Genomic DNA, 13,405 nt, shown 5'->3' with positions numbered 1-13,405 from the left:
TGTGTGTGTGTGTGTGTGTGTGTGTGTGTGTGTGTGTGTGTGAATGGAACAACAATTTTGGATCCAGCCGTCCCAATCATTTTTCTTGGAATCACGCCTTTTTTCCCCTATTCTACTGAAAAGCCTCATTTGCGATTGGATGAAACTTTCAGAAGGGGTTTTCTAGTTCTCTACTCCACACAGGTGGCAGTTGAAAGTTGTTCTGAGTGGGAGGGGCCACAAACATGCGTCAACTAGCCCCGGTCAGGAGCCCTCATTTTGCTATCCTCAGAGTCCTGGGATTTCCATGCTCGGTTTTCCCTCAGTTTGTTTGTGGGGTACTACGTACATACACACTGACGTAGTCCATTGTATTCTTCTTCATCGCATTGCACTGACTCAGGGCTCTGAGCAGAGTGACTGATGCTGTGACTGATGTTGTTAAATGTTTATTATTTGGGTTAGGGTTAGTCTTTAACTCCACTCCACCTAGGTGAGTTATTTTGGGCACCTCTGAACGTAGGTCACAGGGGTGGTGGTTTTAAATCCGGTTTATTGTTAGTCATGTTAATGAACATGGCAAGGGTGCTCTGCTGCCATCCGGGGAGCTCCCTGACCGCGTGTGCTGACGGCTGGTTGAACCTGTTGCACACCGATTACTCAATGTGCAACAGGTGGGCAGTCTAACCCAGCCCCAGATTCCAATCAGACTCTGCCGGATGAGGCTGATTAAACCAGCCATCATCCACACACACACACACACACAATAATGTATTTAAAAAAGATATATCTATAGTTACGTATGTAACTACGGTTCTATGAAGTCCGGATGGAGTAGGAATGAAATATAACACCATTATCACAGCTGATTTTATCGCGGTAGATATTAATATTGATTTATGCTCCAACCCTGGTTATACGTGATGTCTTCATCATGCACTGACCTGCTTGATTCTTGGTTAATCTTGGTGCGTTTTGTTATGTCCTGTTTTCTCACACCCCTTCCCTAGGTAATGGAGGCCGTGGCCAGCTCCGGGGGGACTGAGGTGGAAGGACAGTACGTTGTGGATACGGTTGCCATGGCAGCAGCATCATCATCATCATCATCATCATCCTCGTTTGTCGACCAGGACTCAGCCCAGCCCGCTAAGAAAAGAATGATGGAGACCGATGTGGAAGACAGACTGGAGTAAGAAACGCACGCTCACATGCTCCACACCACACCACACAGAGACACAGACATGCACACACAGACCCACACACAGACGCACACACAGACACACACAGACAGACAAGAGTTTCAAACCAGCTGTCCACAAAGCAAAAAGCAAGTAAGACACAAGTTTAGGTATTAGGTTACGTAAGGGATATTGTATAAACACCGGTCACTATCAGAAATGTAAGCCCAGACAGGGCGAACCGTCTTGCTTCGCCCTGAAGGAGATTAATTTAGAAATATGACCGGCGTTCTATACATAACCCCGCTTATTTCATGGCTACTTGCCAAAACGAAAAAGATATCTTCACACTTTTTACAATCTATTTTGTACCATTCATAGTGTTGCTCAGTAGAGAAATAGTTATCCAAAGACGTTGAGCGCTTCAGCTCAGCTGATGTCGGTTGGCAACAGAATACGCTGGGGTTGATAAGTTACCGGACTCCTTGTGAGGTACTACGTAAGGCGTGAATCAGAGGCAAAAAATCCACTTTCTTTGACGGCGGTCAATTATGCTTAGCAATGGTCAATTTTGCAAAAATAATTGACAGCCGAACATTGGGAAGGCCCATTCAAATTTATGGAGCATTCTACAGCATTAAGCCGGGTAATATATGGATAATTGGGTTTTGGCTTAGGGATGGTTAATGCTACAATGTATAACAAATTGACTGTACTTAATCAACTAATGACCATGATATTTCACCGGAGATGAAGGAAATATGCTAAGTCGAATTACTGGCTTCGTCAACAACAAAGCTGCACTCGGCATGTTCCCCTTTGAAATTTCTGTTCCGGTCCAGAATGTTTGTTTTTGTTTTTGTTTTGGCCTGCGTGTTATTATTAGTACCCCGAGTTGCCAGACATGAACAAATTGGAACTCAAACTCAACGTGTTGCAGTCATCGAAGCAAGCAAACAAACTGGGTCACCCGAGAGTCTGCTCGATTCTACCCAACCTAAAAGCATCGTCCTCGTCCGCCGCGCTGAGACACGGGTTCATCTTTGAGTCGCATGTGAAAGGTTTTCACGTCACCTGGTTTACATTTTGCAAAGAATAAATAAATTGCAAACGTATTGATTCCACACGGCTTGTCATCGTCGTTCAGTGTCCTCAACCCGGACCCACACGTGGGCTCCTAGTCCGGGGAGGAGGGGGCGGGCAGAGAGAACTCTTCCTGTACTCTGAATTTGGACATAAATACCTCTTTTAAATGCTCTGTGTCAACGTTACATGTTGTACCTTTTACATTTGGGAATTAGGTTAGAGATGGTTAAGGTTAGGTATTAGGTAGGGATGGTATAGTTTAGCCATTAGGTTAGAGCTGGTTAAGCTCTAGCCAGCTCTAAACAGCTGGGGTTAGAGCTGGGGTTACCTTACCTAAGGTTTAAGGTAAGGAATGTTTTGGTTTAGACATTAGGTTACAGATGGAAAAGTTAAGGTATTATGTTAGAGATGGCTGGGTGTTGTCATTAGGTGAGAGATGTTTAATTTGGGTATGCTGTAATGTAGGTAGCTAAATAAATAATTAAGATGAAAGTAAATAATCTGTAAATTAAGTAATTAGGTTAGCTACATGTTATGTCTAGTCTTGTTCTCATTCATTATTCATGACTTGCACACACACTCACTCACTCATTCACTCACACACACCTCATCCGCTGTCTGAGCACCGAGACAACCTGCTTACGATGTACCCTTCTGTCCCACCCCGTCGCTGTCTTCGGTAGGCTGGAAGGTAACCTGTCTGCTCTGCTGAGCTGGATGACAACGTGGACCTCCTCCGCCCAGACCCTGGGGTGTGTGCACACCAGTGCGCCGGGCGACCCCGCAGAGCTGCACGGCGACATGAAGGTACAGCCAGCGCCCGGGTTAAACAGGGAGCTCTCATTTAAAAGTAATGCAAGCAAAATGTTTAAGAAAGAGATATATTGCATGTGGGGCTCAACGTTATCATGAGATGGAATAAAACTGTTAGTAACTCTAAAGTATTGTGTTCGACGTTAGTCTCTGTTGTCCAATCAACAGTCTCTGGAGCTGCAGTTGGCCTCCAAGGAGGCTCTGATTGGCCAAGTGACTCATGAGGGGCGGCGCCTGGTAGACCAGCTGGAAAGAGGTAGGACGCCAAAGAGAGATTCCTTTTTTCTTCCTTTTGGTGCCCGACTGCCATTTAAGGAGTCCGATGGAGTCTTGGCCCTCCAGGGAGAGCGAGATGATTACAGACCTGGTCCATGCAAACGCTTGGCTGTTCCTGCTAGATATTGACCGTTGGCCATTATCCATCTTCCACTCCACTATTAATTGACTTTGTCTTGTGAAGATATATGTATAATTTTTTACTGCTTTTCCATTGCTGCTGATTTTTTTAATAAGCCAGCCCATTATTACTGGCATTCAATTGTGTTTGCTAATAAACTTGACATGTGCGCGTGTGTGCGCAGGCGCGTGTGTGCGCAGGCGCGTGTGCGCGCAGGCGCATGTGTGTGCGCGTGTGTGCGCAGGCGCGTGTGCGCGCAGGCGCGTGTGTGTGTGCGCGCGTGTGTGTGTGTGTGTGTGTGTGTGTGTGTGTGTGTGTGTGTGTGTGTGTGTGTGTGTGTGTGTGTGTGTGTGTGTGTGTGTGTGTGTGTGTGCGCGCGTGCACGTGCATGCACATGTGCAGGTAAGGTGGTAAAAGCTGACAAGCAGCAAGGTTGCTGACATCACATGACTGCCCTGTGTGAAATAAAGCAGCTCTTGAGGTGTTATGTGTTTACTCTGTTGGGGAGGCAGCCAAGGCTGGAGGGACAGTACTGTTCCATCTTGCTCAAACACTCTTGTTGTACTTGGTCTATTGGTAGCTTTTTGTTTACATTCATACCATGAGGTTCTGGGGGCTGGACTATATTTAAGTGGATTTGAAATTTAGAGAAATAAACGTTTAGTAGAACGATGAGCATTATTCAATTAGTGAGTGAAGTGGTTATATCCGTCCTTGTTTTCATCCTGTCCGTCATTCTGTCCGTCGGGTCATTCCACCGAGTTTCAAAAGCGCTGTGTGTTGCCATGGTGCCCATGAAAACAACAACAAAGCAGTGGCAGCCATTAATGGCCTCCGACCGCTTTCAGGCTCCCTCGAGCGTGCGAGCACGCAACAATTATCAGTTCAAACGCGTAAACAGAAAAATCACAGCACTATTCTAAAAAGTTTCTGTGTGTCCGTCTCACTGGTCCCTCTCTGTCCACCACAGAGGGCGCGAGCGCCGACTCCCTGCGCTCGGACGTGGACCTGCTCCAGGCCCAGCGGGACGCCTGCTCCCGGGAGCTCCAGGCGGCCAGGGAGCGGGTGCGGGTCCAGAGCAGGCTGGGGGAGCTGGGGGAGGCCCTGGCGCTGGTGGACGGGGCCCTGGGGGAGCAGGACGGCTGGCTGCGGACCACCGGGGCCGACGGCCGGGAGCCCCCCGATCAGGAAGGGCTCAACCTGCTCCACGCAGAGTGTCAGGTCAGTCTCCGGACGGGGCTCTGGCACGGGGGGGGGGGGGGGGGGGGGGGGGGGGGGGGGGGGGGGGGGGGGGGGGGGGGGGGGGGGGGGGGGATGTGATTCATTAGCCTAACCCTTTATTTGGAGGCACAATACTAAATACAATGGAAAAATTCCTAAAAATATAAATTACAATTGCACACTTAAGGATAAAAATAATTAAGAGTCCCAATTGCTGTTTTTACTCCCCTCACCTCCATCACTGTCTCCCTCAGTCCCGATTGGGACAGGTCGGCGAGCTCGGCGCGCGATTGGAGCAGCTGTCCGCAGAGGCGGGCTCTCTGGGGGCCACGCCCGCACTCAGAGACACATCGGTGGTGGTGTCGGCCCACCACTCCTCCACCCTCCAGCAGCTACGCCGCAGAGAGCAGGACCTGGACCAAGGTAGCGGCAAGAAAAACATCTTCAACGCATAAAACCTTGCACACCCCCTTCTGCGTGCTAGAGGTGCATAAAAGCCCAGATGAACCACCTGGTTTTAACACGGAGCAGAAAGCCCTCCGAGCAATCTCGAGTGGTTTATTGTTGAGATCCACCGATTCCAATTCGTAAGCGTGGAGTCGTTGGAAATAGACAGCAGAGTTTATGTGGAGCCTTTGGCTAGCGGCGGGTAATGGATGGTGCCCTTATATGGCTCCTACAACCTCATGTAAACAAACCGTGTGTGTTTTAAGTTCAGGATCCTGTCTCAGTGCCAGTGCTGTCTCGTGGAACTAATACTGAGGGGAAGAAGTTCAGGGGAAAACAAGCTGTCATTGTTTTTTCTCGTGGAATATATATGCCTGTTCCTGTCTTACAAAAATCTCCCTTTTTGTAAAGGGAGATCTGAGGTGTGTGTGTGTGTGTGTGTGTGTGTGTGTGTGTGTGTGTGTGTGTGTGTGTGTGTGTGTGTGTGTGTGTGTGTGTGTGTGTGTGTGTGTGTGTGTGTGTGTGTGTGTGTGTGTGTGTGTGTGAGACTCTTTTTTTATAACTAAGGGTTTAATGAGGAACCGGGAACCCTATTTTGTCGGTGCTCAAGTCTTTGGCTCTGGCTCTCACTCAACAAAGCAGAATATGTAACGATCATATCGCCTGACAAAAGAAAGAACATAAAAATTGAAAAATACACACAAACGGAGGTCTAGTAGCAGAAAGGCACTATTATTCATAAATAATCCAATGAATAGGACCTTATTCAGCTTGGCCAAGGGTGGAGGCCTTCTGACTTTAAAGACTTGGAGCTGGAGAAGTGGGGTCTGCCCACCAATGTGTTTTGCTTTAGCCGGGTATTTGAAAGCTGCTGAAATGGATGGGCCAGCGCTGGTTATAAGAACTTATCTATGGCCCTCTTAGATGAGACAGGACTTGTCAAACAGGCCAAATATATGCTCTCTCTCCCTCTCACACACACACACACTGAAATGCTCATAGACACACACACACGCGGTGCCCTGTGCTCAGAGGGAATTCCAGAGCACAGTACTGCCCCCTGCTGGCAGCCTCGACTGCTAAACAAAATATCGTCCTCTTACTAATTAAGCGTGCTCTACACCTCACTCACCCCCCCCCCCCCCCCCCCCCCCCCAACCTCCCCTTACCCCCCCCCCCCCCCCCCCCCCCTGGCAGGGCTCCAAGCTCTGCTCAGACAGGCGGAGGAGGACCCCGTGGAGGCCCTGGAAGAGCGACTGGGCACGCTCAAAGACGGCGTCACCGACATCCCCACCACTCAGAGCGCGGTGGAGCGGGCGCAGGTGAGTGATGCATTGTGGGGGATGATGCTGCTGGGGCGTGTCAAAAGCCCGCCCCTGTTCCTCTGGAATACATGTGGTACTGCAGTGCATTCTGGGATGTGATGAGAAGCGCTTGTCTTGACTGTTTTCACACGAGTCCCCCTGTGTTCCGGTTAGCCCGTAGACATCTGAGCTGGGACAAAGGTTTCCATTGCAGCCACTTTCCGGGACGCAAGCATCTGAGTGTGTGTCTGTGTGTGTGTGTGATCGTCTGTGTGTGTGTGTGTGGGTGGACAGGTTGTGCATACTTGTGTATGCTTTTTCACAGAACACAATGGGCCCTATTCTCACAGTCACTTCCCCCTAGCAGTGTATCCAACCACAGAGTAGGAGGAATCATCTGTGTGTGTGTGTGTGTGTGTGTGTAAGTCGGTATGTGAGTGTATGCGGGGCGCGCGTGTGTGTATGGGCAATGCGTGCGTTTGCACACACTTGTGCCTCCTCCAGTGGAATGTGGGTCGATCCCGGGCCTTGTTATCTTGGCCGATAGGGCCCGGTGCCGGAGGGGTGGAGGCGTGGGGGGGGGGGGCCTTTGGCACAGTAGGGGCTTGGCACATTCTGGGCACGGTGCCTACAGGCCTTGTGGCAGAGCCCACCGCATGGCTCCTCTCCCTCCCTCCTTTCCTGGAGATGCAGCCAGCCAGGCAGGCAGGCAGGCAGTCAGTCAGCAACACGTCTACACAACAAGAGCAGAGCTCCATGCTGGCGGCAGCATCAGTACGCCGTGACTCGTTCACAGCGTTTGGCTGGAGGGCGCCTTCATTGGATGACTGTGTTGCCTGCAAGTCTTGAGAACATGTTGTTTATGCCGGGTCAAATGCATGAAATGTGTTGCTTTTTTTTGTAATCCATTTTACAATCGATTCCGAACAATAGTTGGATTGCAACTCCTGTACTGCAATGTGAACAAGCGAAAAATACGGTTTAAAGTATCAAAGGGCACAAGTGCCCCTGCAGTTGAAACATATTGTTGAACCATTTCAGGTGCTGTGTTTAGAGATAGAGCAAACCCAAAAGGCCTCGGATCCAGCTGTGGCCCAGCGATGGAGTCAGCTGTCCTCCAGGGCCAGGGATGAGCTGAGCACGCTGCAGTGCATCCTTGGAAGTTTGAAGGACAATCAGGTAAAGGAACTACCCCCTTCCCCCTCCAAAAGTGTCTGAGTTGCCTTGTTATGAAAAGTTTCTTTCCAACTTTACCTTGATGCTATGCTCTACTTGATGAAACTATCAATATGTGATGCTGATGGATGTCTTTTGAAGGTGCGCATGGTGGAGGTGGAGCGATGGCTGGACGCTGTACAGGAACTGATGTCACAGGACGCCACAAAGCAGGGCGAGGCGGAGAGGCTACAGGAAGAGCTGAACCAATGCAAGGTCAGAGGAGGATAGAAGTATTTGTTTACAAAATATTTAGAGGGGAATGAAGAGCTTCCCTGTTGGCCTTTGTGTGCATTACCTTATTTGGATGAATGTGTTTGGTTGTCCTCTCTCTCTGGCCTCCAGGAGTATGTCAATGAGATGGAGTCAGTGGAGAGTTCGTTGAAGCAGATGAGAGAGAATGTGTGCGCGGTGCAAGGGGCGGCAGTACCTGGTCTGACCAGCTGGGGGCAGGACAGTCTGGACCAGTGTCAGGCCAGGTGGGACGTGTTCAGCAAACAGGTGAGGAGAGGGGCAGGATTTCTGCACTTCAGTCAAACTCTTGTATATTCTTTGGTACATTTTTATGTGCATGCATGAAGTGCAACAATGTTTTCTTCACAACCATTCACGATATTTTGACTGTTTTCAGTGTCTGGATTCCCTAATGAATGATATTCCCTGTGTACTGTAGTGTTTTCTACTGCTTTATAATTCAATCCTTTTAAAAGCGAGATAACGAGTTTAGATAGTCAATGTCGTTCGGGGTAAACAAAGACACTGGCAAGCCATACGCAGTGCGAAACGAACCCTGTAACAAGTCCAGTCCATTTTATTTGAAAACCCTCTCATCACAGTCTCAAAGGGCTTCACAGGCCCATGGGACGAAACTCCTGAGTTGACGTCTCCTCCTCTACCTCCTCCTTCTCCCTCCCTACAGCTGCTGAGCCAACAGGAGCGCGTGGCGGAGCGGCAGGAGAGGCAGGTGAACTTGAGCAAGGACCTGGCGGAGATGCAGGAGTGGATGGGCCAGGTGGACGAGGAGTTCCTCATGCGGGACTTTGAGTACAAGAACCCGGAGGAGCTGGAGGCGGCGCTGGACGAGATGAAGGTCTGAGGGCTAGCGGGGCATCTAACGCATGCTGGTTCTGTTTTTCTTGAGGAGGAGGAGGAGGAGGAGGAGGAGGATGATGATGAAATTGCATGAAATCTTTTAGATTTTGTATAGTCGCTCTGAACTCAGTCCAGATGCTGTTTATTAGAAGCTTGATGGTGCAACACTTGTACTTTTTTGTGGTTTGTTCCCTCGCTCAGTTGTAGGGATTAGGGGTAGAAGTGGTTTTAAATGGCCGTGAAGGCCTACGTTCAAATGCTCAATGTCAGGTTACCACACTACTGGTGTATGAGCTGACCCCCCTGTTGTGTAGGGGGAATATTCTGTTGGGCAAAAACTTTTGGCTCAAAATAAATAAAAAATATCGTCATGAATTATTGCACTCAGTCAGCCTTTGGTTGCTCAAGCAATCGTTAAAGTCCGGCAAATGTGTGGATGCAGGCGCTGAGAATTCATCAATCCCTCTTTCCATGTCTGGGATTCACAGGGCTTATTGCAGAACAAACAGTGCAATAAACCCCTTTTAGAGCGTAATACAGCAGAACTCCCAGCAGGGGTTTGAGGTGACCTCTCTCCTGCTCTGTGTCGGTAACAGAGGGCTAAAGAGGACGTGCTACAGAAGGAGGTGAGGGTGAAGATCCTGAAGGACAACATCAACGCCTTGGTGAGCAGGACGTCGCCCCCTGCTGGTGGAGGCGGACAGGCGCTCACCTCAGAGCTGGACGGCGTGCTGGCCAACTACCACAAGCTCTGTGACCGCTTCAAGAGCAAGAGCCATACATTGGAGGTAACCATAGATGTGTATGTTTGTGTTTGAAAAGGACCACCAATTATTTTTTATAATTATGATAAGTCATTGGATTTCAGAGGGCTGCTGGTAAGACCTTTAAAGGTTTGAAATGCAGATTCCCACATCTGGCCTAGGTTATGTCTTGGCGGAGGGTTTTTAAATGAGAAATAACCCCCTGTGACTAAATTGTTCTGAAACATTTCAATATGCACGCCATATTAGCATGAGTTGTTTGGTTCCTGTTGGTTGTCAGTTGAGGTCATGGGTAGGTAGGGAATTTATTTTATTTTTTTATTTTATTTTTTCCAGCGGCAGCGAATGATAAGTAGGTTGTTTTTCATTTATAAACGAGAGAATGCGCTCATCCTTGGACGGAATGAAGAGGTGCTGTACAAAAACGTAATTATAGTTTGCATCAAAAAAAAAAAAAAACTTTTTTTTTTTTTTTTTTTTTTTAAAGCTCATAAAATAATTTGGGTCGCACACAAATGGACAGGGTCGGTCGGAAACCGGAACCAAACAACATTTTTTTTTAGGCCTCATCTTGCTGATGATCTGTTCTGCGTTATCTGTTGTGCGAATAATGAGTAAATAATATGAATAAAAGGAACAGGGTTCGTCGTGCAGGCAAGAAGGAATTTTATTTATATTTTCGTTTCAGCTTCTTTATTAGACAACCATTGGCCTCATATTATAAATAAGTTATCCCCCGTGCTTTGTAAAATATGTTTGCAAATTCTATCTTTAAACTGTATTCATTGGACTTCCATTAAAACGTCGCTATAAGTGTGAACGTGGCTCGCCTCGCAGTGTTTATGCTCTGCGACAGCAGCGCACATGATCCGGCCTGTTTGTACGCACGTGCACGTGGAGCGCTCACACACACACACACACACTGACAGGCACACTGGCACGTCTATAAAAGATGCAGCCCTTTTCCCCTGAGGTCATAGTCACTGGCGGTTTTTACTGGCTGACGTTTGTTATCCCTGGACATCTTGGTCACTTTGGCCCTCTTGTTTTAAATTACACGCTTGGCTTCAGGAGCACTCGGTGTGTGTGCTTTTTTGTACCGCAGCATGCAGACAATGGTTCTGATGAAGATGCCAGGATTCTTGCTCGGTTCTCCGTGGGGAGAAGTAATTAGGTTTTCCGTGACCAAAAAAAAATGTCCGTTTTCACTTTACGTCGACATCCTATGATAGTTAATTGCAAAATGGGACTTATTAACGTGTGTGTGTGTGTGTGTGTGTGTGTGCGTGCGCTTGCGCAGGAGGTGTGGTCGTGTTGGATGGAGCTCCTCCAGTACCTGGAGATGGAGCAGAGCTGGCTGGGCACCCTGGAGACCAACCTTCAGACCACTGAGGATCTCCCGGAGAGCACCGAGGCTGTCAACCGAGCTCTGGAGGTGTGCACGCACACACACACATACACGCTCACACGCAGGCACGCTCACATACACACGCACACGCAGAGACACACACACATCCACACACACACGCGCACACACACACACACACACACACACACACACACACACACACACACACACACACACACACACACACACACACACACACACACACACACACACACACACACACACACACACACACACACACACACACACACACACACACACAAAATGTAGGGCGTTCATGTGTGCAGAAAGTGTCCGACACTTACGAAGGACAGACTGTCCTACACATAAATGTGGTGCTCTTGCGCATAGTTGCGCCCCTGATTTGAATTTCCTAGCCCTTTTTATTCTGAAAGAACGTGTCATGTGAGTGGCAGACCTCTTCTTGTTCTGGGTTGCTATGTCGGCCGAGGGCCCGCAGCCAGGCTGTCACAATCACTCTCATCACCTGGCCCCCCACACCACGCTCCCTGCCTCCTCCTGCGCCTTCACTTGGGCTATTTCTTTACTTCCTTGTCTTCTCTCTCTCTCTCTCTCTCTCTCTCTCTCTCTCTCTCTCTCTCTCTCTCTCTCTCTCTCTCTCTCTCTCTCTCTCTCTCTCTCTCTCTCTCTCTCTCTCTCTCTCTCTCTCTCTCTCTCTCTCTCTCTCTCTCTCTCTCTCTCTCTCTCTCTCTCGCGCGCGCGCGCGCGTGCCTTGTGGCCACGGCATATCTCTGTCTGATTTATGACCCATGTCTATTTTATGACCCTGCTGCATAAACAATTACTATCTTCTGATGGGAACATAGTCTCCCCCCCCTGCTCTCTCTCCCTCCCCACTTCTCTCTCTTTGACCCCCTCTCTTACTCCCCCCCCCCCCCTCTTTCTCTCCCCACCTCTTCCTCCCTCACTCACTTGTGATTTGTGTGTTGGTTGGCTCCTGTCAGACCCTTTCTGTTCTCTCGCCCTTTAAAGGATTGCCAGATTGGGTCCATCCGTTATTTAAAGTTGTTAAAGTTATCATCTGAGGACCGTTGTTCTGCCTGTTATCGCGTTCCTGTCGCTTGTCTTTCCGCATTCGCATATCATATTTTTGGACGGTTCTATTCAACTTGGTACCTTTTTGGCTCAGCCCACAGAGAGGTTAACGGAACAGGGAGGTCTGTGTATAAGTTGTGCTATGGACGTTGTTGCATGTCCCTACCGTTCAATACGTGTTTCAGTGTGTATGTCATATTTTAACCTGTCCTCTACTTCCCCCGATGTTAAACAAAGTCGGTGTTTTTGTTATTTTTTTGATAATTTCTATATTTAATTTTTTCTTTTTTTTTTCTTTGTCTCCATCGCTCTCCCACTTTCCCTGATTCTGTCTCTTTGACTCTGTCCCCATCTCTCCATCTCTTTTTTTTGTTATCTTGGCGTCACTCTGTCTTTCTGTCCTTATTTCCATCTGTCTCTCTGTGTGTCTGTCTCTCTCTCTGTTCCCCGCCCTCTGTTTCCATCTCTGACTCTCTCTCCCTCGGTTTCCATCTCTTGTCTCTCTCTCTCTCTCTCTCTCTCTGGTCCTCTGTGTCTCTCGTCCAGTCCCTGGAGGGCGTGCTGCGCCACCCCGGGGACAACCGCAGTCAGATCAGGGAGCTGGGGCAGACGCTGATCGACGGAGGCATCCTGGACGAGCTCATTAGCGAGAAGCTCGAGGCCTTCAACTCTCGCTACGACCGGCTCAGCCAGCAGGTCAGACCCCGCCTGTGTGTGTGTGCCTTGGTGTCTCTGCATCTGTCTCCCTATGTCTCTGTAACTCCTTCTATGTGTCTGTGGGTCTGTCTTCATGTAGGGCTGTTTAATTGGGGCAGATCTACATTTCCGAATATAGCATATTGTTTTCGTTTTGTTTATTTCTGTTCCTTGATGGGCTTGGTTTCAGTCTAATGCGTAACGTGCGTGCGTGCATGATGATATTTTAATGTACTTTCCCATGGGGCTGACCTTTTTTTACAAACTGTGGCATTCGATGGTAATGACCCGGAAAAGTGCCGCTCGTTTGATCTTTTACGTGGTAATAAAGTTAGACTTGCTTGGACATGCTGCATTAGAAGTAACACGTTTTTTATTGTGGGCTATTCTGTGGCGCCTCCCTCTGTCTCACTCATAAGGGGGGGGGGGGGGTGGTCAGCAGTGTTAACACTGGCTGTCCTCATTGCATTACATAACATTTATTTAGCTGACCCTTCTGCCCAAAGCCGCGTACCATAAGTACAGTGCCACATTCAAGTGATTGCGTACAATTAACAAAACAAGCAAACCGCTCCAATCGCTCTATTATACAAACAAGAAAAAAGGACTATTCTAAGGCCCCGTCCACACGAAGCCGAAACAGGCGAAACCATTACGGTTTCGATCTATCCGGTTTCGGAGTATCTCCGTAAAGACGGAGTCAAGCGAAACCGAGTAGATCTGTAGAAACACTGTAGTACACATTCCAG

General features: G+C 48.7%; 1 protein-coding gene across 3 annotated transcripts in view; it reads left to right on the top strand.

Moving 5' to 3' along the window:
- The window catches only part of utrn (utrophin), a 171,244-nt gene that overhangs the window by 27,692 nt on the left and 130,147 nt on the right, over positions 1–13,405 (top strand). For all 3 annotated transcript variants that reach the window (XR_003974299.1, XM_030345001.1, XM_030345000.1), the window contains exons 16-28: positions 990–1,168; positions 2,927–3,050; positions 3,204–3,312; positions 4,424–4,674; positions 4,929–5,097; positions 6,319–6,443; positions 7,467–7,604; positions 7,743–7,856; positions 7,986–8,141; positions 8,560–8,730; positions 9,329–9,520; positions 10,797–10,931; positions 12,507–12,656. Coding sequence is in view for 2 of the 3 variants with exons in the window: in XM_030345001.1 (XP_030200861.1) it covers positions 990–1,168; positions 2,927–3,050; positions 3,204–3,312; positions 4,424–4,674; positions 4,929–5,097; positions 6,319–6,443; positions 7,467–7,604; positions 7,743–7,856; positions 7,986–8,141; positions 8,560–8,730; positions 9,329–9,520; positions 10,797–10,931; positions 12,507–12,656 (2,013 nt within the window). In the remaining variant the exon portion in view is untranslated. The remainder of the gene's footprint in view (positions 1–989; positions 1,169–2,926; positions 3,051–3,203; positions 3,313–4,423; positions 4,675–4,928; positions 5,098–6,318; positions 6,444–7,466; positions 7,605–7,742; positions 7,857–7,985; positions 8,142–8,559; positions 8,731–9,328; positions 9,521–10,796; positions 10,932–12,506; positions 12,657–13,405) is intronic.

Source organism: Gadus morhua, chromosome 21 (assembly GCF_902167405.1).
Source record: "Gadus morhua chromosome 21, gadMor3.0, whole genome shotgun sequence".
NCBI classification, from domain to species: domain Eukaryota; kingdom Metazoa; phylum Chordata; class Actinopteri; order Gadiformes; family Gadidae; genus Gadus; species Gadus morhua.
Note: the sequence above shows the minus strand (reverse complement) of the source record. Positions and strands in the feature narration are given on the sequence as shown.